This window comes from Felis catus, chromosome E1 (assembly GCF_018350175.1).
Source record: "Felis catus isolate Fca126 chromosome E1, F.catus_Fca126_mat1.0, whole genome shotgun sequence".
Taxonomy (NCBI): Eukaryota; Metazoa; Chordata; class Mammalia; order Carnivora; family Felidae; genus Felis; species Felis catus.
Window position 1 is genome coordinate 19,006,766 of NC_058381.1, and position 26,023 is coordinate 19,032,788.

At 52.4% G+C, this 26,023-nt stretch overlaps 1 protein-coding gene across 10 annotated transcripts in view; it reads right to left on the reverse strand.

Moving 5' to 3' along the window:
• The window catches only part of KSR1 (kinase suppressor of ras 1), a 164,091-nt gene extending 139,558 nt beyond the window's left edge, over positions 1–24,533 (reverse strand). For 2 of the 10 annotated variants that reach the window (XM_045045080.1, XR_006589839.1), the window contains exon 1: positions 24,028–24,531. In XM_045045080.1, coding sequence (XP_044901015.1) covers positions 24,028–24,258 — 231 coding nt within the window. In that variant the 5' untranslated portion in view covers positions 24,259–24,531. Of the gene's footprint in view, positions 1–24,027 lie in introns of all 10 variants that reach the window. The other 8 variants (XM_045045086.1, XM_011288976.3, XM_045045083.1 and 5 more) reach the window with 7 other exon arrangements.
• Positions 24,534–26,023: the final 1,490 nt, after the last annotated feature.

A 26,023-nucleotide genomic window follows, 5' to 3' on the forward strand; every position in this document is an offset into this window, starting at 1 on the left:
GGGCGGCTGGGCAAGGACATTGGTCTCCAGACCCATGGGGAACTCTGAGCTGGGATGGTGTCCCAAATGGAGGCCAGGGGTCAGCCTCCACACCCCATCTTTGGGTGGGGGGGTTACCAAAGGAGTTTCCTTTAGCGGAAGGCAATCCCCAGGAAGGGGCTCAGCTATAGGCCGTGAGTTGCCAACACTCACGGCAGCTGGGATGGGGGAGTGGACTCTGAAAGGGGTTTGGGCAGCACACCCCAGCCTTTCCGGCGCACCTCAGCCTTTTCATTGTTGTTTTTTTTTTATTTTTTTTAACGTTTATTTATTTTTGAGACAGAGAGAGACAGAGCATGAACGGGGGAGGAGCAGACAGAGAGGGAGACACAGAATCGGAAGCAGGCTCCAGGCTCTGAGCTGTCAGCACAGGGCCCGATGCGGGGCTCGAACTCACGAACCACAAGATCATGACCCGAAGCCGGATGCTCAACCGACTAAGCCACCCAGGTGCCCCGCACCTCAGCCTTTTCAAATGGTTCCCTCGACAAGAGTTCTGTCTAGAAGAGAAGCTCGGTGTAATGATCTCAGGATGAAATGGCACGTAAAGTCACAGAGGAAAAGCAGTTGTCTGTTATTTTTATGTCACTCGTAACTGATAGGATCTAACGTTCTCTTACTGGTCTTAGATAATTTTTAAGCACGCGTAATTTCACCTTAAAGAACCCGTCCATGAGTTGCTCTGTGAATTTTCCATTTTATTCCTTCTCATGCTCAAGCTCCTAGTTTACACATTGGAAAAAAAATATAAATACGTATATATATTATATATATATATAATATATATATATATATATGTTTTTTTTTTTTTTTTTTGATCTGGAGACTCAAGCCAGAGCATATAAGCAGATATTTGCATTAACTTGGGGACAAGGTCTGGGTATTCGGATGGTTAAAGCATTACAGCAGGCATAAAAATAAAACATGAGACGGGCACCTGGGTGGCTCAGTCAGTTAAACATCTGACTCTTGATTTGGGCTCCGGTCATGCTCTCACGGTTCATGAGTTCAAGCCCCACATCGGACTCTGTGCTGACAGTGTGGAGCCTGCTTGGGATTCTCTGTCTCCCCCTCTCTCTCTTCCCCTTCCTTGCTCACTCTCTCCCTCTCTCAAAAAAATAAACTAAAAAAAACTAAAAAAAAATTTTTTATGTTTATTTTTTTTTTGAGAGAGAGGGAGAGACAGAGTGTGAGCAGGAGAGGGGCAGAGAGAGAGAGGGATACACAGATCTGAAGCAGGCTCTAGGCTCTGAGCTGTCAGCACAGAGCCCAACACGGGGCTCAAACTCAGGAACGGTGAGATCATGACCTGAGCCAAAGTCGGACGTTCAACTGACTGAGCCACCCAGGTGCCCCTAAAATAAAACCTTTTTTAAAAAAAAATAAAACAGGGGCGCCTGGGTGGCTCAGTCAGTTGAGCGTCCAGCTTCAGCTCAGGTCATGATCTTGCGGTTCGTGAGTTTGAGCCCCACGTTGGGCTCTGTGCTGACAACTCAGAGCCTGAAGCCTGTTTCGGATTCTGTGTCTCCCTCTCTCTCTGCTCCTCCCCCACTCGTGCTCTCTCTCTCTCTCTCTCTCAAAAAATAAAAATAAACATTAAAAAAATTTTTTAATAAAAAAATAAAACATGAGAAACATCTGTCATGTTTTAAAGCAGGTGAAATCTATCCAAAATACTTTTACATTTATAACATGATTTTTTTCCCTAGTACGTGAGAAATGCATATTATTGAGGAAAAACTAGGAAAGAAAAACATGAAGAAGAAAATAAATGATTATTCTACTATTCAGGGACAAGCCACCCACCATTAACAAGTGTATGCATAACCTCTTTTTCCTCTATGTATTTCTTTTTTTTTAAATTAATCAGTGTCATACTGTTTTAGTAGCCGATTTTTTTCTATTAATGGTATATTATGAACAGTTTCTCCATTGAAGCAGTAATTCCTTAGCAAGTTTTTTTTTTTTTTTAAGTAGGTTCATGCCCAGCACAAAGCCCGATGTGGGGCTTGAACTCACGACCCTGAGATCAAGACCTGAGCCGAGATCAAGAGTCGGATGCTTAACGAACTGAGCCACACAGGTGCCCCTTGGTGTTTTTAAAGGCCAACAGACCTAAACATGCTCCAGTTTAACTTATGCAACATCCCAAGTTTGCATGTTTAGGATATTGGGTACTTAGGTTATTTGCAATTCTTTGTCAGTAGAAATAATGCTGCAATTAACATCCTTGTGACCAAATTCTTTTTAAATCCTAGTTGGTCCTTAACCCAAATTCTCAGTGCCTACACTCACTTTACTGTGCTTGCATCTCAGGAATCTAAATAAGGGGCTCCTCGTCCGTGCAGGATAGAGCCACGACCTTAGTCACAGAAGCCTGGGACACACCCAGCATCCTCCTGGCAGACACCGAAGGACGAACACACACACACAGACACACACACTCACATATATAACTAACAGACAGTTCCCACCCAGACCCCACTGGAGGCTTGATTGGTGTTATAACAACTCCAAGTTTCCAAGATTGGAAAATTACTCAATGGGTCCCCCTGGGCTCCAACAGCCAAATCACGTTAGGCACTGGCCATTATATCAGTTCCTTTCTTCTGTCTTTTATTCATTTGAACTGTACTGAAGAGTCCGCTGTTTAGGTGTTGAGGATCTATGAGTGAATAAAACAGATATAGATCTATCCCCTTCTAGAGCTTCCATTCTAGTGAGGAAAGACGGCAATCACGAGAAAAACCACACGGCACATGTGGATGGCGGAAAGCGTGGGGGAACATGGAGCTGGCGGGGGAGAGACAGCAGCGAGGGGCTTGCTTTTACCCACGGTGGTCAGAGAAGACCTCACGCACTCAGGAGGGGAGCGGGCCCTGCGGGTGCCTGGAGGAAGAGCATTCCACGAGTGACAAAGGCTCCAAGGTGGGATGTCTGGTGTGTTCAAGGAACAGGAAGGAAGGAGGTCAAGGGGGTTGGGGCCGAGTGAGAATGGAAAAGAGGAGAGAAACCCTCACCTTGACTTTGGCTTTCACACCAAGTGGACTGGGAGTCACAGAAGGGCTCTCTCAGTAGTGAGCTGACTTCCATTTTTATTTTATTCATTTATTTTCTTAGAGAGAGGGGGATGGGGGCAGAGGGAGAGAGAGAATCTCAAGCAGGCTCTATGCGAAGCACAGAGCCCCACACAGGGCTTGATCCCACAACCGTGAGATCATGACCTGAGCCGAACTCTAGAGTCGGACGCCTGACTCAGACACCCAGGTGCCCGGAGCTGACTCACATTTTTTCCAACGTTTATTTATTTTTGGGACAGAGAGAGACAGAGCATGAACGGGGGAGGGGCAGAGAGAGAGGGAGACACAGAATGGGAAATAGGCTCCAGGCTCTGAGCCATCAGCCCGGAGCCCGACACGGGGCTCGAACTCACGGACCGCGAGATCGTGACCTGGCTGAAGTCGGACGCTTAACCGACTGCGCCACCCAGGCGCCCCAATGACTCACATTTTTAAAGGAATTCTTCATCATTAAATCTTTCCCTCAAGCTCAACGAGATCCTATTTACATTCAGACTTCCCCACACACAGGCGTGCACACACACACACACACACACACACACACAAATTCTCTAGATTCCTCTCCACAACAACACTCCCCACCACCCTTACCGGCACGACCAGCTGCGCTGCAGAGATTATCATCGAACCCTGATGCCCCCAGCAGCACAGGTCACCCCTAATGCCAGCAGTCACCCCAACCATCAGTCTGTGTGGTGCAGCTCCCCATTGTTAGTGATCCTCATACCCCCAACTGAGTAGGGGGGTCTCACCCCACCTGTGCTTGCAGAGCCCGGGGAACAACCCTCCTTTCAACAGTTTGGATCCATGCTTGCAACCCTCTCCTGCACCCGCAGCTCACGGCCCTCTGAAGCCCTTCCTCCTTCCGGCCAGAACCCAGCCCCACCCCTCCCCCGCTCCCCCCCCCCCCCCCGCCCCAGAAACCCAGCAGGGGAAAGAAACCCCCAGCAGAGGTGTGGGGTGACCACCTGGGAAGAGAAGCCTGAACCACGATCCAAGTGTCCGCCCTTCTCATCCTGCCCTCGTGCCTGACAGGGAAGGAGGGGACTGGGGTCTGAGCAGGGAAAGCGGGGTGGAAGTCAGTGAGGCTCACAACGGCCCATCTCTGTCACCTGCACTGGGGAAGACACCTTCCTCACCTTGGTGCACCTGCCTCAGGCAAACAGAAGGAAGATCACAGTCGGGTGGGTGAGGAGAGGTGGCCCAGCTGCCGTGCCACAGCTGTGGCCCAGGCTCATCCTCTCCTCGTTTGCTGGTACAGGTTGTGGGGGACTCGCACAGGTGTGAGGGTGACACTCGCCCCCCAGGATGGGACAGGCAGGTCAGCTGAGTGCCTGCCATGCCCTGTCTTTTGGCATGGATCCTATTCTTGTCATCCCAGCAATGACCCCATGAAGTGGCTATGACTGTTCTCACCTCCCATGTTAGGAAACGGGTTCCCGGAAACCAAGAGGGCCTATCCAGGGTCACAGAGGGTCACTGCTAGGCCTCAGGCCTGGCTCCGCCCCAGACATACCCCGCCTCCGCCACCCCCAACGTGCATCCAGGCTTCCTGGGGAAATGACCTTCACACCCACCCCACCAGCAGAGCTCCACGACAGGTGGAGAACGGGCAGGGAGGTTGGTGGCATTCGCCGGGACGTTGCCGGGACTCTGCAGCCACAGACCCACACCTGGGAGGTGGCGAGATTCCCTGGAAGTCCGGCTTTGCTCATTCTTCTGCGTAACAGCGAAGAACGACAAGTTACGTGTATCAAGCACTTGTTACGGCAAAGCTCTGTACGTGTTTACTCATTTACTCCTTGCGGCAGCCCCAGCCGCGCCAGGATTGTCCCCACTGTACAGACAGGGAAACGGACACCCAGGAAAATGATAACTTCACCAAGCTTAGATACAGCTGATGGCACAGGCACGAGGCAAACCCAGGCTGTCTGGGTCTGATTCCGGAGGCCAATTTCCCCCAGCTTCTGCACTGATTGACATTATTTCTCCGGGAACGCGGTGAGGTTCATTTCGCACCGATTATAACACAACCTCATTTAATGACTCAGCACTTACGATGTGCCAAGCACTGTACCAGGCCCTAAAGCTTCTGGATGAAGAGGTCACGCACAGTCTTTGTCCTTTAAAGAGACAGGAAACCCTTCCTTTAGCGCAAAAGGTCTCTAATCACCCTTCTTAGTGGAAAGAAGGCTGGCCCGGAAGCATGTGGCGTGCCGAGCGGAGGGGCCTCCACGGGGAGAGGCAATGGCCATCTGGGAGGGACGGACGGAAGTAGAAGTAGGAGGGAGAGAGGGGTCCACCGGTGACACCTTTCTCGGTGTAACCAAAGCGTGCTGTGACACTGAAAATGCACCGTGTGGGGGCTCGGTAATCAGCCAGATCCTGATTTGGATCTCACCCCCGTCCCCCTCCGTGTGGCGTCAGGAGGCCAGCCCACCTGTCTGGGCCTCAGTTCCCTCCTAGGCAATGGCAGAGAGAGCTGCACCGGCCTCCCAGGGTGGCTGGAAGGACCGCGGGGTGTGGTATTCGGGGTACCAGCCAAGAGCCCAGAATCAAGAGCATTCAGTACATGTTTGCTCTCGTCATAAACGTCCTCCTCATCACTTCCATCCACTGTCCAAACACCCAAAGCACTTAAAGTGTGGGCAGCAAGAACCATAAGTGGTTGTCCGGCATTTCCACAAGAGTGTCTCGGAGCCGACCGCCAGCCTCCCGGGACGGCGTCCCAGGCCGGGTTTACCCTGTGCGCATGTGGCACCGAGACACAGAGCCTCCTTCAGCGGTTCTCCTTTTTCTGGGACAGCCCCTCACACAGATGGCCGGGCGGTCGCAAGGACAGGGGTGCGGCCTGTCTTGGGGGGGCCTTCTCGGTGCCAAGCAGGCTCTGTTCCCGCAGGACCGCTTGCGAGGAACAGTTCACTCCCCTCGGGAGGGGTGGCGGCTCTGGAAACTTCTCTGCTTCGCAGCCAAATCCAGGACCGGCTCAACTGAGGCCCGAACACCCCAGGGGAAAGCGGCAGGACCACGTCTCACTTTTGATTCCGGCAGGTGTGAGCTCAGCATCACACCGTGTTGCCAGCCTTCAGTCCTGGGATGCTGAGAAGGGAAGGGGGCTGAGCAAAACGGGGCCTCGGGCAGGGGTCTCTGGTCAGGCCCACCACTGTGTCTGAGCACCCAGCTCGCAAGGGTGACAGGCACTCGAATATTCATTACCTTAATAAATGAATGAATGATGGGGCGCCTGGGTGGCTCAGTCGGTTAAGGGTCTGACTCTTGGTTCTGGCTCAGGTCACCATCTCATGGTTCGTGGGTTCTAGCCCCGTGTCTGGCTCTGTGCTGAGAGCGTGGAACCTCCTTGAGATTCCCCGCCCCACCTCTGCACCTGCCCCTGCCCTACTCTTGCACTCTCTCTCTCTCTCTCTCTCTCTCTCTCTCTCTCTCTCTCAGATAAAAAAATAAACTTACAATAAATGAATGAATGAAAATAATAATAAAGAAATTTTTCCAAGAACAGTCCTCCCCGCCCAGAATGCATTTCTCTCCTAGATTTTTCCACGTGCAGACATGTTTTTACATATTCACACAACTACAAATGCTATGCACATGCAGGTTTGCACTGTGTATGCTCTCACTTAATGCAATAGCATAGACATGGTCCTGCTGTCACCCAGTCTTCCAAAAGCACAGACATGCACCTAATAACCCATCATAGGCCACACCACGGTATGTTTAACCATCCCCTCGCCGGTGGGCACCTGTTTCGTGGGGGGGGTTCTTTTGTATTGCAGATGATGCACATATCCTTATACATTGTGCATCTGCTTTCTGCCGAATAACTGCCTTAGAATAAGCTCCCTTGGGGGGACGAACCAAGTCAGAGAGTATCTACTGTCCTGGTGTAACAGATGAGGATAAGAGAGACACCTGCCCGCATCATCCACCCTCACGGGTGCCCCAGGAAGGCTTGTGGGACAAATACAAGCAGCCACCGCTCGCCCAGGCCAGGACTCGGCCACCCGCCCTTGCACTCAGAAACAGGACCCACTTCCAAGTACACTTTCAGGAAGTCAACAACAGGGCTTCTGGTCGCTCCAGGCTCCCCTGAGAGGGGCACCTCCTTGGGCGTCACCCGGGGCTCTAGCCCGAGTTGCGGGAGGACTTCCCACTTACCCCCTTGGGCCTCTGCCCTTGCTAATGCTTGGCTTCCAAAGCTCTTCCCCAGATATGTCCCCATGGTATCCCTCTCCACCTTTCTGAGGTCTTTATTCAACTATTACCTTCTCTGCAAAGCCGTCCTGACCCGTCATTTAAAATCATACCACCCTTTGCCCCTGGCGCTCTTCATCGTTGCCCTCAGTGAGGGTGAGCACCCTCACCACTGAACGAACAACCTATTCTACCTACTCACTTACTGCCTTACCATCTCCCAACACCGAAACCTAACTTCTACAAAGCCGGTATTTTTATCCATTTTGTTACCTGTTATTTCCCCCAGTTTAGAATAGTGCCCAGCAGGGGCGCCTGGGTGGCGCAGTCGGTTAAGCGTCCGACTTCAGCCAGGTCACGATCTCGCGGTCCGTGGGTTCGAGCCCCGCGTCGGGCTCTGGGCTGATGGCTCGGAGCCTGGAGCCTGTTTCCGATTCTGTGTCTCCCTCTCTCTCTCTGCCCCTCCCCCGTTCATGCTCTGTCTCTCTCTGTCCCAAAAATAAATAAACGTTGAAAAAAAAAAAAATTTAAAAAAAAAAAAAAAAAAAAAAGAATAGTGCCCAGCCCACAGTGGGTGCCCAACCCACTACTTAAATACTTGTTGAAAAAACAAATCTAAAAAGACTGACTGTGTGCCAGGCATTGTGTTTTCCATGGCTCATCTCACTTACTAGGGACACCAATCCTATTATAATCCGCATTTTACAGATGAGGAAACTGTTGTTCAGACAGGTTAAGCAACTTGCCCAAATACGCACAGCTGGCCAGGAAGGGAGTGGAGGTTGAACCTAGCCCATCGAGTGCCAGAATCTGTCCATGTACCCTCCTGACCTTTTATCCGAATACGGGAGCAGGCCATTGGCCAGCAGAGCTTTCCAGAATAAGACCAAGAACCCACCCTGTGGGGGCGCCTGGCTGGCTCAGTGGTAGAGCATGCAAGTCTTGATCTTGTGGTCATGAGTTCGAGCCCCATATTGGGAGAATTTACTTTAAAAAAAAAAAAAAAGAATCCAGTCTATGATGAAAATAGGGAAGAGAAGGCAGGAGGGGCAAACCCAGGCAGTGGACCCCAGGAACCTCTCCTGCTCCACTTCCTCAGGGGAAGAGCAAGTGTGACTTTTAGAACATAAGCCCAACCTAGTTTGGCAGCCACAGGGTGACAGAGGCCAGTTAGCTGTGACCAGTGGGATTGGGGCTTTGACAAGTAGGGTGTTAAGAAAACAAATCATGCCAGACCAGGAAACTGCTTAAACTAAACAGGGCCGGAGAGGAAGTTTGGTTTACACTGTTAGATGCCCAAGAAAAGGTCTGGCCATTTGGGGCCACCTAAGTCTTTTTCTTTTCTTTTTTTTTTTTTTTTTTTTTTAATTTTTTTTTTCAACGTTTATTTATTTTTGGGACAGAGAGAGACAGAGCATGAACGGGGGAGGGGCAGAGAGAGAGGGAGACACAGAATCAGAAACAGGCTCCAGGCTCTGAGCCATCAGCCCAGAGCCCGACGCGGGGCTCGAACTCACGGACCGAGAGATCGTGACCTGGCTGAAGTCGGACGCTTAACCGACTGCGCCACCCAGGCGCCCCACCTAAGTCTTTTTCTAAGGATGGTCAGGAGTCTCCTCTGGTTTAGGGACCAAAGGTGGGGGAGGGTGTGAATGAACCAGTGCATAGGGACCAGTTTCCACTAGTCACACGGCCGATCATAGCCTGCATGGCTGTCCACACACAGGTATCAGGACTAAACGAAATCTGTGGCTTTTGGTTTCTTTTTACTTTTTTTTTTTTTAACTACTTCCTAAAACTCTCAAAATTTTCAAAGATGCAGTTGCAAAACTGGCCCAGTGCTATGTCTCTACTGCTCACCTCTCCTCCTAAACCACCAGACCAACCACACATAAAAAGTTTCCTGTCCCCTGAAGAGGCAAGTTTCCATTTGCTGATGGATTCTTCCTTCCTCGGTTTGGTCCCCTGGGCCAGGGTGCATGAGGGCCACCAAAGGGAATCTCCCCAGGGACTTTCTTTCTCCTGAAGTTTTGCCACCAACATTTAAAAAACAACTATGTCTCGAAGCCATCCCTACAAGGCCCAAGTGCTACCCGTTATGTCGCCTTTCTAACCAGAGTGCTTTGAAACAGAAGCCAAGTTCTTTCAGACGGAGACAGGTAAGAGCCTTGGCTCTGAACCCACCTGCCTCCCAACCCCCACTCCCACAGTCAAGGACGCTTCCCTCCCCTTCCCTCCCCTTCCCAAGCCTTCTCCACCGGGAGCCTTCCACCTCCCGCTGTGCCTTTCTTATGCAAATGGCACCTGCAGATCTGGACTCCAAAGCTCTGGTCATCTCATCTTTACAAATTGGAGGCAATCCCATTCAAACGGTATGGAAAAAGGAGAGATTTTCAAACCCTCTTCCACCTAGCATAGCGTTACTTCTTCCAAAATGCTGAACGTAAGTCACCAAAGCCTTTTTCAAACCTCTCTGCTCTAGACAAGACCCAAGGCCAAAGAGATTTCTGAGGGGTGCAGAGAAATGAACACAAATGTGGCCTCAGGCAATTCTAGACTTGAACCCCAGCCCTACCAATGACTGTGTGACTTTGGGCCTTACTTCCTCATCCACCAAGTGGGCTAGTGAAGTCATCATTATTGAGGAAGCAACACAGAGAACACCTGTGAAAAGCCTGATTTATTAAAAGTGGGCAAGTCTACCTCTAGTTAGCTATAACTGAGGGGAGAGGACAGGGGGAGTCCAAGATACTACATTCCTAGGATCTGGCATTCCCTTCCCATTTGCCAAGAAGCTCATACTAGAAACCCAAGGAGCTTGTCAAAGCTGGCCCCCGACTCAACGGTATCAGAGCACCCTGTAGCTTATGAGTCATCTGGCCTGCTCCAAACAAAATGGCAGCCAACATCTTCCACGGGCCCAGTTCCTGGAACTGCCACGGGGGTCACAGCTCACTAGGTGAATACATTCTAGGCTGCCCCAAGGTTGAGTATGTTGAACCCTCTGCTCAGACCTCACCCCCATCTCTTTGCTCTATCTTAAGGAAAGACAACATTGAAAAGCACGGTGTCCTCTAGTCCGCATTCCCGAAACGACGCACAAATCAGAGTCCCTGGTCGGGAAGAATGGGGCAGGGCAGGGCAGCTCAGCCAAGAAGGGGGTTTCCCGCATCTACTTCTCAGGCTCTTTTTCCATAAGTGGCACCTAGATACTCATACCTGGTAGTAGCAGCCCCACTTCTGAGCTGGCAACCTCAGTTCTCAGGGCCCCTTCCTTGCAAGAGGCCCAGGGTCCCCCCCCCCCCCCCGCCACCACCACCCCCAACCCGGCAGACTGCAGCTGCCAGGCCTCACAGGAGAGAAGAGAGTTTCAGTTAGCATGGGGAAGGCCGGTGACAGAGAGAGCACAGCTTGGTTCAAATCAAAAACCTATTTCCCAAGTCCCCGCACACCTCAGGATGTAGAGATGAGTCACTATGCGGCCTGACGGGCTTTCATTCACACCCTCGCCAGCACCTTCTAGTGGTTTACTCATCTACAAACTCCTCCGCTAAGCTGACTTGCGTATTTACTGTTCTATCTCAGAACAGGGCCTGGCACGTCACCGGGGCGGGGGGGGGGGGGGGGGGGGGGGGGGGCGTCACTACGGGGCAACACTATCTGCTGGATTGCTGCATTCATTTTTTACCACGGCCCCACTTTAGGGAAACAGTCCCAAATGCCCGCCTACATCCTTGACCTCACGGCACGTGACGCATGGCCAACCACGGTCCTCATGGACCACCGCTTCCTGCTGACCTCGAGGCACACTGGCCTGCACAAGTTGGCCCCTCGACCTCAAATACTCTTCACCCAGGTCTTCATAAGGCTGCTGTCTTCTCATCTGTCAACACTTGGCTCAAACATCACCTCTAAGAAGGAGGCCTTTCCTGGTCGCAGCATCTAAAGTAGCGGCCTTCTCCCCGCCCCCATCACTCTACCAGACTTCCAGGTTTCTTTCTCCCAGGCCACCTTCTCTGTCTGCTGGCCTTTGATCTTCCTCTTTCCACGAAAGGAACCTCTCTGTCTTCTCACTGCTCTTTTCTTAGCACCTAACACAGTGCCTGGCACGTAGTGGCTACACAGTAGTCACTGAATGAATGGACAGAAGAGAGAAATATTCAGCCAAGATGGGAAAGATTTCCCCACTTTAAATATCTTACCATTTTACTTGTCAATTATACCTATTTTTAAAAAACATAATAACTGGGGCGCCTGGGTGGCGCAGTCGGTTAAGCGTCCGACTTCAGCCGGGTCACGATCTCGCGGTCCGTGAGTTCGAGCCCCGCGTCGGGCTCTGGGCTGATGGCTCGGAGCCTGGAGCCTGTTTCCGATTCTGTGTCTCCCTCTCTCTCTGCCCCTCCCCCGTTCATGCTCTGTCTCTCTCTGTCCCCAAAATAAAAATAAAACGTTGAAAAATAAATAAATAAATAAATAAATAAATAAATAACATAATAACAGACAGAAAGGAAGGGAATGATTTAACAAGGCCAAAAAAATAAAAAATAAAAATAAAAGAAGAGGTTGAGGAGGGGGGAGAACAGAGGCCAAGAAGACTGTAAAGAAAAGGGAAGAAATTTACCCAGGAGTACCATTTTTAAGAAAGCTATCATTCAAAAAGCATAAAATGGAGAACAGCGTAGCGATCCCCATCACAAAAAAAAAAAAAAAAAAAAAAAAAAATCCATGCCCTTTGACTCGATAATTCCATTCCTGGGAATTATCCCAAGGAAATGAATCCAGAATTGGAACAAAAATAAAGAGGCGTCTGTAGGAAGACGATTCCAGTCATGTTTATCACAGCAGAGACCTGGAAACAACCGAAATGTCCAGTAACAGGGGAAATGCTTTGGCAAGTCACGGCCCGTCCACTGGATGAAATATCATGCAGCGATTAAAATGGCCAAATGGAAGAGAACAGAGAATCATGAACAGGTGTTTTAGAATAATGCTGACAGGAGGTCAAAAAGCACTGTAATCCTGGGGCGCCTGGGTGGCTCAGTCGGGTAAACTCTGACTCTTGATTTCGGCTCAGGTCATGATCATGATCTCACAGTTTATGAGCTTGAGCCCTATGTTGGGCTCTACACTGACAGCACAGAGCCTGCTTGGGATTCTCTTTCCCCCTCCCTCTCTGCCCCTCCCCTGCTTGCACACGCTCTCTCTCTCTCTCTCAAAATTAATAAACATTTGGGGCGTCTGGGTGGCTCAATCGGTTGAGCGTCCGACTTGGGCTCAGGTCATGATCTCACGGTCTGTGGGTTCGAGCCCCAGCGTCGGGCTCTGTGCCGACAGCTCAGAGCCTGGAGCCTGCTTCAGATTCTGTGTCTCCCTCTCTCTCTGCCCCTCCCCCGTTCATGCTTTGTCTCTCTCTGTCTCAAAAATAAATAAACATTAAAATAAGTAAATAAACATTTAAAAATTTTTTTTAATTTCTTTTTAACATTTATTTTTGAGAGAAAGAGAGGTGCAGCACCAGCAGGGGGGCGGGGGGAGGGGTAGACACAGAGTCTGAAGCAGGCTCCAGGCTCTGAGCTATTAGCACAGGGCCCGACGTGGGGCTCAAACCCACAAACTGCAAAATCATGACCTGAGCTGAAGTCAGATACTCAACTGACTAAGCCACCCAGGTGCCTCCCAAAAACTTTATTTTAACAAAAGTATTGACTGACCAGGCACTGCCCAACAGGCCTTCCACATCTCTGCAACACCTCACAAGAGTCCAAAAGAAACCTATGCCTGTTTCCTTTCAGCGAACGAGAAAACTCAGGTTCCGAAAGCCAAAGAAGTTGCCCAAAGTCGCAGAGCAAGCAGGGAGTAGAGTCCTGCTGTGCATGTGACCTCCCCACAGAACCCATGCGCAACCCCAGGTCCTCACTGGCCTCCTTGTGCTCAAGGCCGTCCTTCTCCGTGATGCCGCCATGACTGTGTGCAGAAGGCCACTACATGATAGGAAGCAGCTAGCAAAAAGTGACGGACGCCTGTGGGAATTCAGCAAAAAGCGAAGAAAGCGAAGAAACAACAAAGGAAACCACCTTTGTTGAGGGCAAGAAACCACAGAGAAAAGAAGCCGGAGGGCGGTCAGCAAGACCAGGTGTCAGAAGGGACAGAGCAGAGCATGAGACAAGACACACGCAGGGCCGGGAGCTCCTGGAGAACGGGGTCTGCGTTGCCCTCACCCACCGTCCCCCCGGGGTCCACACGCGGTAGCGCTCAATAAACGTCAGCTGACATCTGACACCTCGTGGGGTGCGGATAAAGCAAGAAGCAAGAGAAAAGGCAGAAGAGGGGACACAGAACCAGGGAAATGAGTGGACTGGGAATCGGGACTGCCGTAGCGTGACTGTGGGCTCTGGGGGCCCACAGCGGGACAGGAGACTCAGGGAGGCGATGCACCGGCCCTCAGGCTCTGAGAACAGGACCCAGGTGCAGCGGGAGATCTGAGTTAGCCAGTGGGACAGGCTCCCTGCAATGGATGGGCGCCCAGCAGCCAGGGCAAGCTTCTGGAGAAATCGAGACCGTCATTTCATGGGAAAAGGCATAGAGATTCCTCCCGCCTGCTAGGATAGGTATGGCTCTGCCTGGAGGCAGAGGACTGGACTAGAAGACATTCTCAGGTCACTCTGCTCCCTTAAGACCAACCGCCTAGCCCCACGATCCTCCAAACCAGGCTTACTCAGAGGGGAAATGCCATAGATGACCCAAGACTGGTAGACCTGGTTACCCCTGAAGCTGGGGGATCACTACGTGGGGGCTCATCATACGATTCTCTCTACTCTCGCACTTTTGAACATTTCCATAATAGAGTGTTCGAAACATGTAAACTCGGGCCCAGACATTGTACCTAAAAATCACCAGGGCCTGGCCCAGGCTGGGGGCTGCCCTCTGGATCCCGGACAAAACCCACCAGAGTCAAACAACGATTCTACGCTCACAGAGTTTTCGGGTGGAAGAGAGGGGAGTTTGCAAAGGCAAGTCAGGCAGTACAGGCGGGTCATTAAGACTGTCCGTGTTCACGGCACGGCTTGGTCTCTCCTTAGCTGTGTGTCCCTGGGCAAGTCGCTTAACCTCTCTGCACCTCGGTTTCTTTCTCTCTAAAATGGGGATTGCAATGGGACCTTCCTCACAAGGTTACTGGGAGGAGTAGATGCCACATAAAACTCCTAATTGGGGGGGGGGGGGGAAGGGGAGGCATGGAATAAGCTTGCAGTAAAAATCAGCTAGTAGGATACATTCCATTTTGTAATGTGTACAGATAGTTATTTTGGAAACCATGCACCCATCTGATCAGTCATCTGGAGAAAATGAAAAAGAGTGAATCCAGTCCATTTCTGCGAGCTCAGGCAGTGGTGTGGGGTCAGCACATCCAGCGCACCTAGAGTGGCCCCACAGACCCAGGCCCCCATTGGCCAAGGGGCTACAGAGAGCTCCTCCCTTCAAAAAAAGCCAGAAACAGGAAGCAGCTTCCTTTCCTTTCCATTCTGAGCCAGCATTTCCTTTTTTGTTTTAAAAAGCATTCCTTGTCTGCAGCCCAGCCCTTCCCCTGCCCTCAGCAGCCCCAGGCTCAAACACACCCGCAGCCATCTGCATTTCTCTTGGACTGTTCTCTGCCCCCCAGCTGGGTCATGGGGTTCCCGGTAAACTCTGAGTGAGCGTGCCCTTGACACGAGGCTAACTGGCACGCAGAGACAGGAGGAGCAGAAGCAGGGACCCCAGGCACCCGGAGTCTCTGGGCAAGCCTTGCTTCGCCTAGTTGGAAGGATTAAGTGAAACGGGTCACTCTGCCTCCCTTTGTGAAGCACCTCCCTTGACAACAGGCGATCTCACACGGCTTGGTAAGTCTATGGACTCACCAGCCTCTCCTCAACCCACCCGATTCAAATTGGAATCTTAAATGGGACCCCAGCATCATAAAAACATAAAGCTTGGCTGACACTAAGCCTACAATTTCTTGTTTTTCCCGTTCACGGCTTAAGGTGGTATTTCCCCCAACTATGTTCAGTGGAAGAAAGATCCCTGGATCAATAAGTTTGGGAACACGTGCTGCAGGGCATCTCAGAGCCTTAAAGACACTAATCATCTTCAGGAATCTCCAGAGGGGGAGAGGGCTGATGTGGCACATTCTCAACCACCAGAAGGCCTCTTTCGCAGATACAGTAGAGGAAAGGCTGTGCTAAGCCCTTTCGAGGGTCCCACGCCGGTGGGGGGGGGGGGGGAGGGGAGGGGGCTCTCAAGACAGTGCCCAATGATGGAGAACTCCCAAGTCACTTTTGAAATATGCCTATAATTTTTTTCCCAGCCAGCGAAACTCTGAATGCACCATGAATAAAGCTGGTCCTGCTTTATCCATGCCAAGATCAAACCCAAATGAACGGGCTAAGTTGGGACTCCAAACCTCAAGGTGTCATGCTGAAGAAAGCCTCACCTCTCCATAAGCAGCTTCTCTTGACAGATTTGCAGAAAGCAAAACCCTCACGATCAATGTTACAGACGGGGGTCTGTAGTTTATTCTGTACAAAAAGTTATTTTTCCTCACCATAAAGGCCGAGTCCACGGACTGCCGTAAGCTGTCTTTCCCCCTCTTTTTTTAAAATTTCAAACACAAGTCCTGAGTTATTCTTACAATTATTCTGTGGGTGGAAAAATGAAAGGGGGGGAAGGCGAGGAGAAAAATGGCAAACAAACAGGATACTTCAGCTCCGTTATTGTGAAAGTCAATCTGCCCAGTTAAAACACAATTCTGCCCACCAAGGCCAGAATGGCAGAAAATTACACATGCGTATAAATACATAGGTTTTATATGTGGCGGCAGCTTGAACTGAGGCTGTTTCAAGGCAGGTGAGGAACAATCACGCCTAAGAACAAACGACAAAGCATTTCTGATCCCAACATCTGTCCCCAGTGGACGCACAGGTATGTGCATCTCTACCTGGGATCTGCAACAGGGGACAAAGACAAGACAAGACGGACACAAAGACGTTGGATTAAAAGGCTGTACCTTCTGGCAGTGTTAGTAAATGATTTATAACGTTCTCTTGACATTAAAGCCAACAACAGCGTTTCGTGGAATATAACGCAAACTCGGCACAAATTTAAGACAAACGCTAGGCCTACAGGAGTAAAGGTTCACCCACCCAGGTCCCAGGGGACCTTTCAGTGGCAGGACGAGAAGCCCTTGAAAGTATAGTCAGGCTCAAAGCCCATTGGCTAGACTGGTTTTCAAAAAAGACCCCGCACACAGGATACCCCAAGGTGCTCCCCAAGAATCTCTCCATTGCCTGGGGTCCCCAAGCCACGGAGAGGGGGCTGGGAAGGCCAATCCATTTGCTCCCTCTTGCAGGAGACTCCTTGAAGCCGAGAACCCCACCAACACCTGTGAAATGGCAGGGTGAAATGGCAGACTGCTGTTGGCCATTAGTCTAGATAGATGGTTTCATGTCTCTCTCTTCAGGGCACCTCAGGTCTGCATCCCAGCTCAGTGCTCAGTCTCTCCTCTGCCCTCCGGCAATGTTAATTCTCTAACAGGCATTCCCACCAAGTCCCTTCACCGACGGGACTTAAGCGTCCTCGCCTGCAAGATGAGAGGGCTGGACCAGATGGAAAGCCCGAGATCCTCTGAAACCCCCTACCAAGGCACCCCAAACAGCCATCTGATCAGTATCTGTGGCTGGTGAAGGAAAAGAGTCTACAGTTCAAGGGATAAAGACGTCACCGCATGGCTGTACCCTGCCCAGAGGCAACCAGTCCCCTGGACACAGAAAGCCCTGACCCCCAGCACCCCCTCTGCTGTCTTGGAGAAGACCACGCTCTTCTAACTGGTCAACCCAAGGCCCCTCCCAACTTTGCTGCAGGCAACCAAAAACCACAGCCCACAATCTTCGACACATACCCCAGAACATCAGCCTCAGGGACCCTGTCCTGTCTCCTGTTTACACTTCCCGAACTCGGGGAAGATGTGGATGCAGGGGCCGAGGTGTAAATGCATAAAGGCTGCCGTTTTAGAAATCCTGGCATTCATGCTGGGGAAGGGGGAACATATCATGCCCTAAAGATTTTAAAGAATAGGATTACGATTGCATGTTGTTGCTATACTTTGGCCTAGCAAATTGCCCTTCTAGGAAAGGACTCTGCAGCATGATTTATAATAGCAGGGCTTGGAAACAGCCTGGATGGCTAACACGGGGAGGACTGGTTCAATGAATTTCTGGTATGACCACACGATGCAGCCACCGACGGCGCTGATGTATATCCATGCGTATCAACGTAAACAGAAGACACTTACAAGGCAATGCACACGGTATGCGCCGCAAGTATCTATGTGCACATCCGTCTGCAAATGCAGAGGATAAAAACCCTGGGAGGACATACAGCAAACCGTTAAGAAGAATTAACCAGATCCGAGAGCTGGCATTAGGGGTGTGGTTTTTTTTCTTTTGTTCCTCAGTGTTTTCTTTCTCACACTGAACACAGATCATTACGTGTATTCGGAAATATTTTTTACAAAGTGGAAAGCTAGGGGATAGAGTGCTTCTCGGAAGGATTAGTCAGAAAGAATAAGGCAGGTGTCCATTAAAAAAATTATGAGCAAGTTGATCTCTAGGCAGCTACTCGTTTCTCAGAGGGACACCGACACAGACCTGGTTGCATCAGAGTTTGTTGACAGAGGCCTATCTTTGAGGATGTGCCGGGCTGCATGTTAGGGAAGCAGCCCCAAGCTCAAGTTCGGAGGCTGCACGGCCTGGGGTGGGCCACCAGCCATCGGGAACTGAGCCACCGAATAACCACCCCCAGGCTGCCCTTTTCTGTTACTGCCGCCTCCTTGGCCTCAGCAGCCAGGATCCTGCCCCGAATTCCCACCAGGGCTGCTAGAGGCGGCTGCAAGGTTCAGGACGTAGTTCTGAAGACCAGTGCACCCCAGTTCGGTCACCTACTCATGGAGTCCTCTCCATCCCTCGGGGCCACAGGGTCTTCATTTGCAAAATGAGGATAAGGTTCTTGTGAGAGTTAAACAGGGCAACATAGGCCGGGGGCCTACCAGCGTGCAAGACACAGAACAGGTGAACACGGGGGCACCTGGGTGGCTCAGTCGGTTAAGCGTCCGACTTCGGCTCAGGTCATGATCTCACGGTCCGTGAGTTCGAGCCCCGCGTCGGGCTCTGTGCTGACAGCTCAGAGCCTGGAGCCTGTTTCGGATTCTGTGTCTCTCTCTTTCTCTGACCCTCCCCTGTTCATGCTCTCTCTCTGTCTCAAAAATAAATAAATGTTAAAAAAATTAAAAAAAAAAAAAAAGAACAGGTGAACACGAAGAAAGTGTGCGTCCCACAACCACCCTCACTGTGCCCAAAGGCCATTCCCATAACCCCAAAGGCACCTACACGGCTTTCTCTTGGGAACTGAATGTGAGAGGAGATTCCAAGCCATCTATTCTGAAAAGACGTATACTTTTTATTTTTTTTTATTTTTATTTTGTAATGTTTATTTATTTTTGAGAGAGACGGCATGCAAGCAGAAAAGGGGCAGAGCGAGGAGACGCAGAATCCGAAGCAGGCTCCAGGCTCCGAGCTGTCAGCACAGAGCCCGACATGGGGCTCGAACTCATGAGCCATGAGATCATGACCTGAGCCGAAGGCGGACACTTAACCGACTGAGCCACCCAGGCGCCCCAAAAGATGTACACTCTTTAAAAAGCACAGCTTAGAGAGACTTGGTGGCAGGTTCTGCTACATCCCCCCACCACCACAGACACGGCCAAGGGCCAAGGCCTTCGCAGTCTCTCTCCCGGCCACAGCCAGCAGGCGGGGAGAGAATACCTGCGGTGGGGAGTGCAGCCCCCTGGACATGGGGCCAACCCAGAGGGGAAGGAGGCATTCCCGTTGTCCCCAGACAGCATACCAGCAGCCCTCTGGCACTCACACTAACTTGGGCCGAGGCTGCGATGAGGCCTTCCTCCAGCACCACCCGCCCCTCCCCAGCGTCCTCTCCCGGGCAGGACACAGCGGCTTTCTTGGCGAGAAAGGAGTAAAGAGGAGGAGACACGCAGGACCCTCTCCAGGCCACCGCGGAGGAATGCGGGTGGCAAGTTCCAGCAGGGATAAAGCTGCCAAGGCAAAAGCAGACACCAAAGGGGGCAGTGCCCCATCTCTGCATCCCCTCAGGGACGGCTGGAGTTAAAACCTCCGGCTGGAAAAGGGAAACCAGCTCGCGCTCTCAGTTCTGCCAGGGACGTAACGTGGGACACCAGGACTGTGGGAATAGTTCCCACCAAAACAGAAGGCTAGACTGGCCAACCCGTTCCGGCACATTCCCCATCCCTGAGTACTTGGCAAGCCACGCTCCTGGAGTCACTACGGTTCACCTGCCTGGTTCCCCGTTAGAATTCAAGTTTCCCCGGAGACCAGGAAGGCGTCCCGAGTACCTCAGAATCCTTGCCAGGGGGGCTGCAGCTAGCCCAGCAGGCAAACGAATAATGATGGAAGTTGAGTGAATGGATGTTCATGCAAGCCTGGAGGGCCTGATGTTGGGGGGGTGGCGGGGGCAGATAAGGGACCATGGGGCCTGGAGCTCGGTACTCCACACAGCAGGGTTCTGACCTCCGTCACAATCAAGCTGGGCGAAAGGCAAGCCCTGCTGACCTTCCGAGTGGCACCTCCTGGCCCCAGGGCAACTCAGAGACTGTACCTACCACAGCTCCCCAAGGTCCCCTCCTGGGAAAGTCCCATGGGCAAGGTCCACGGGGCCTTCTTTCTCCAGATCAGCCTGCATAGGAAGGAATTTCTCTCTATAAGAGCATAAGGTAGAGGGGGCGGGGCACCTGGTCGGTTCAGGTCATGATCTCGTAGTTCATGGTTCAAGCCCCGCATCAGGTTCTGTGCTGACAGCTCGGAGCTTGGAGCCTGCTTCAGATTCTGTGTCTCCCTCTCTCTCTGCCCCTCCCCGGCTCGTGCTCTGTCTGTCTCTCAAAAATTAATAAACATTACCAAAAAAAAAATGTTTTTTAAAAGAGCGCAAGGTGGAGAGACTCGGTATGCCTTGGCCTGTTCTGGAAAGTACTAGCAGGCCGGCAGAAAAGGGCAAGGTTACGATGCCACTAAACGTGAACCTGCACGAGGCACTGTTTTCTCCCCAGAGCTCAGCACAGACTCGGCCCACAAAGCATGAATAAATGAGGGAATGACCTGGCATGGGGCTCCAGGCCCAGCTGTGAGGCCAGCCAGGTGTCCCTGTGTGAGCCCATGTGGGAACGAGAACATTCCGTCCTGCCTGGGTGGAGTTCTCAGACCCCCTAGGAGGGTCTGCTGGAGGCAGGGCACGGGGCTCTTCTAGGATGAAGAAGCCTCACAACTTTGTTTACAAATTCAGGCTCTGAATTCTAGACTCTGTCACCCTCCCTCCCCATCTAGAGAGAAAAAACTGCGTGGTGAAGGTTGGTGGATTTCCGGGAAATATGAGGAGCCTGAGAAGATTCCAGCACACTTGCCGGCAGGTAGGAGGCAAACATTGAACCCCGGCTCCTTGCACTCTTTTGAATCCAAACTGGACCACTACACAGAGAAAAAGTCATCACAGGGGCAGCCAGACGCGTTGCGCCCGCCCCGCCCCCCCCACAACCCCGCACACCATCACGACCTGTGATCTGGGGCACCAGCAGCTGCGCCCAGGTCAGGGGCTTCCGGGGGCATCCCACGTGCTGTTTCTCCCAGCGAGTGCTTATTGGATGGAGGCCAGGGGTGCCTGGATGGCTCAGTCGGTTAAGCGTCCGACTTCAGCTCAGGTCGTGAACTCGCAGTCCGTGAGTTCGAGCCCCACAACGGGCTCTGTGCTGACAACTCGGAGCCTGGAGCTTGCTTCGGATTGTGTCTCCTTCTCTCTCTGCCCCTCCCCCACTCATGCTCTGTCTCTCTCACTCTCAAAAATGAATAAATGTTAAAAAAAATTTTTTTTTTAAAGGAAGGCCAGACTGGGCTGGGGTTCCTAAGATTCTGGGAGAAGTCTGGTGCAGTTGCATAAGCCAAGACCTCTGGGGAACCCCTTTCCTCAAAAGCCCGGAATCCAACGTTGCAAAGCATTCTCTCTAGGGGCCCTGGCCTGGAATATGATGGGAGAGGAGCCTGCAGAACAGAAAAGAAAGCCAGAGCGGACAGCTGGACCACTGTCCTGCCTCCCTCACTACATGCTGGCGGGATGGTCTCCTGGCCCATGTCACCCACCTCTAGGAGACAAGAGCCAGCTGTAGAGAAGTACCTTCCCCTAAAGGTGGCCTGTGGCATGAATGCCACTGGACCCTCACCAGGGAAAGTTTACAGGCAGAATCTTTCAATAGTAGGACACAAACTTATAGGCTCACAGCACTGTAGGTTTATGCCATCTTGTCCCCATTTTACAGACGGGAAAGTTGAGGTTCAGAAGTCATGGGACAGACACCCCTCCCCACCCCAGAGCTGAATTCAAAGCTGTCCGCCACACTGTCCCCCTCAGCAGAATTCTTTCACTAATACACTTCCCCCCTATTTTATCAGTTTCGTAAATCTGGATTTTACAACTGTTTTTTAAACAGAGGCATGTGCAACAAACGTTTGGTTCAACCCAACAGAGGCCCCTTCCCCAAACCACAGAATGTAGAGCCTTGTCAAGGGCCTACAGAGATCCACCCCAACCTCCCTTGTGCAGGTTAGGAGGCTGAGGCCTCCAGGGCAAAGAGATTCATTCAAATTAGCTGGAGGCAGCTTTAGGGAGCCAGTTCCTGAGGTCTCAATTCCCATTCCAAGAAACAAACCAGGTCCTGCCTTTTCTCGGAGTAGGGTGAACCCAAATCCCACACCACAATGGAGAGAACGGGGAGCTGGGTATTGGTTCCTGTTTACAACGCAAATTTCCTTTGGGTGGGTTTTCTGGCTGTCAGAGGCCATCACCCAATAAACACGCAGGAAGGAGGCCACTGACACACAGCTCACAGACTTAAATAGCGATGCTTGGGGGTGTCACGATGCCATATCTTTGTTAAAATGAATGACTCTGGAAATCAGGGTGTCTAGAGGGCAAAGTACCATTTCCAGAGAATGAACAATACACAGTCCTCCTGTATCTACTCCAGGAACCAGGAGCTCTTCAGAGCAACATGGGGACAATCCGAGAGAGGTCAACACAGAGAACTTTCTCTCATCTCGATAACATAGCAGTCCAAGCAGACACATGCTGCAGGACGATGATCCCGCCTCCCACAACTAAGCCACACAGGCCCCCTATTGTGTCAGTTCAAACACCGAACTTTGCTGGGCAAACACATTCGGCTGTGTTCAAGAAGAGACCAGTTTCCCTCACCCCGTGGAAAACAGCAGCATGCATGCACGAAGGGACAGCTTGGGGGCAGGGGGCTGCTGTTGTTGGTTGGTTTTTAAAGCAAAGCCCCGGTCAGTACTGCTAGAGGAACTGTAATGAAAATAAGAGCCAGCACTCACGAGATGCTCCCTACATCCCTGGTTTTGTAGCTTTGAAGGAAACAAAACTGCAGGAGAGAAGTCACCCTCGAACATTATGGATCAAACAGGGATTCAGGCTGCTGATTGGCCTATGACAGCTGGCAGAGGCAGTTTGCAATAAAGGGCTGGGGAGGGGGCTGTTAGGTTGAGAAATTAAGGTTCTCCCACGACAAAACATCCCCAGATCGGCAGAAGGCCAGATGTGCTGACGCAAGGTGGAAAGAAGCCACTTCAAGTTGGGGTAGCAATTAAGTGGTCCCTGGAATTTTACGGCCTTTCCAGTGTCAGGACAAAAGCTAGCTGGGAATGCACTAGTTTCCCTCTATTGTGTATGGGGGAGGGGGAGACCCCCCCCCCTTCTGAGAACCCAACCACCCTTTTGACTTGTTCTTCCAAATCCTTTTAATACTGCACGTCCTGGCTATAATTTGAGGGAGGAGGGCCTGCAGATCTTATCTCTTCTTTACACTGGAGACTCTCTCCCCCAGAACCCCTTAAATAGTGTCATCTTCCTACCAAAGGCCTGGTGCCCCAGCATAAACCTTCCTAAACCAAAATCCAGTGTCTGAGGAGGAGTGGGGGAGTCGGGGGGTAATTATATTTTGAGCAGTGAAATGCTGTGGCTGTGCGAAAGGAAAGCATCAAATGCCTGAGCAATAAATATGCAGTTTCAGCAAACACGTTTTGAAAAGCGGCAGACAAAAATCCTGGAGGAAAGGAAAGAAAGGAACAAGCAGGGAGTCTGGGGCGTGAGAGAAAGAGAATGGCGGGCCTGTGATCACACTTCAGGGGGACCCCCCCCCCCTCCCCGTCACCCCGGCCCACGGCTGCTCGCCTCAGTCACACAGGGAAAAGTCCAGCGTGTGACTCAGTGGGAGAATGAGTCCTGCGGCCCCGCAAACTGGGCGGGGGCGGAGATGGGGAGGCAGGGGATGCCCGCGCGCAGCCCACCCCGCCCACGGGCTCCTCGAGCCTCCACCCCAGTTCCCACTCCGCCCCTCCCCCCAAATCCCGCCCAAGGTGACGGGCTGGTCCTGGGTCCCCAAGCTGCCGCAACAGCGACTGGAGGAGGGAGAGGAAGCCTCAAAGGGGCGACACCGGCTCCAGGATGCATCTGGGAAGGAGTGCCCTGGGGCATCGAGGGAGGTGCCGGGGCCGCTCCCCGGGCCGCGCGGCCCCCTTACCTCCAGGGTCCGGATCTCCTGCTGGGTGAGGTCGTTGGACACGGCGCACTTGGTGCGCAGCCCGCGCAGGCTGCCGATGGAGATGTCGATGAGCTTCTGGAGCTGCCCGCACTGCTGCAGCGCCCGACTGGCCGCGGCCCCGGGGCCCCCGTCCGCGGCCGCCGCGTCCCCCCCGCCGCGGCCCTCCTTCTTCTCTCCCATCGCCGCCGCGCGCAGCGCCGCTCTATCCATGCCTCGGCATCGGGGCCGCGGGGTGGGCGAGGCGGGGAGCCCGGGGGCGCGGGCGCCTCGGGAGGGATTCCGCGCGCGGGGAGGGCCGGACGAAGAGCGCCCCTCGGCGCAGCCGGAGCCCGGACGCTAGGACTGCCGGCGGCCAAGCCCGCCGCTCCCGCCCGCCCAGCCGCGGCTGCAAAGCGAAAGCCGCGGCGACCCGACGGCTGCGGCTCCCGAAGCTTTTAAGTGGCAGCGGGGGCCGGGTCAGGGTAGCTGGGCATGCTGGGACTTGTAGTCCGCGCCGCGCACCTGCCGCTCGGCCCGCGCCCTCGAGGCCCGCGTCCGCGCCCAGCGCCCGGCGGTCCAGGCCTTCCCCTTGGCGACGGGCTCCGGCAGTGCGGGAGCGCCCCGCCTCCTCGCTCCGGGAGTGGCCGCTGCGCACCAGCTCCTCCCCCGGGCGCCCAGAGCGGGGAGGGGATGGGTTCGTCTCCCCGCCCCCTCCACTCCTGCCTCCGGCCTGGGGGCTTCCCACGACCCCCGGATGGGGCGGGGCAGGGGCCGGTAGCCCCTGGGTGGGAGGAGGGTGCGCTTCCTGCAATTCTGCGGCAGAGCCTAACCCTGGAAGGTGGGGACAGTGGAGGTTCCAGAATTTCTATGTTGGTTTAGGGGCCGCCATCTAGTGGGAAGGGGCCTAAAGTACTTGTCCTCTGGCTGGTTTGCGGAGCATTGACTCTCGATTGTCTATGCCAAAGGGAATGTTCGGGCATGGAGAAAGACGTCAGAGCTTTCTTCAGGATCGTATTTACCCATCAAAATAAGCATCCCATCCCTCCGCCACCCCTACCCAGCAGGCCAGTCCAGACGCTTGGGGTGGCACATTGATTTGTCACTTGAAGCGCTCTAGAACAGACAGCCTGGGTTCAAATTCACACTCTACTTAGCTGTGACAGCTGAGCTGTGAGCTCCCCCTCTGACCGTCTTGAGTTTTCTAATTAATAAAAATAGGGTGATAATAGTATCTATTTTCTAGGGTTCATATAAAGAATGAGTTAATGTGTGGCCCTAAATTGATTACTGACACGTGTAATCACTGGATAAATGCTAGTAATTGTTACTGACCAACCTCAGATTTCCTGACCATGGCCCCAGATGCCAGCAGTGGCACGGGCACAATACCGCTACTGGCCTGTGTGTGCAGGGCCTTTCTATCTTCTTTGCCTCTTAACTCGGCATTCAAGCCGCAACCCATGCCCCCACTCTCTCCTCCCACCTCCTGCCGCTTCACTTGCGCCCTGTTACTTGGCTAAACTGAAACGCCGGGACTCTTAATCAAAAGCGCACCATCTATACTTCCAACATCTGCTAACTAGAAGAAATAGCTCTCAGAATGTAAGCGCCTTGGCTGCAGAAGTGGCTGAATAATTTATCTTTGTTTCCTCTTCCTGGAGCCAAATACAACGCAGGGCCCACAGTAGGAGCTCAATAAAGTTGTGCGACCCATTTCATGAATTCTTTGGGCACATCCTATGCTGAGTTTCTCCTATCTTTCAGGCCATTTCAGGGAAATTGGGACTTTCTTTGTGTGTCTGTCTCTCTCCCCATCTCCACCCCCCCCCCCTTTTTATGAAGAAGGAGAATTGAACAGGAGATAGTGTCCAAGCATTGTATTCCTACCTGAAGTCTACACACAGTAGTGGGTGGCAACTTATATTAAACCTTCCTTGGGGCATCTGGGTGGCTCAGTCGGTTAAGTGTCCAACGTCAGCTCAGGTCATGATCTGGT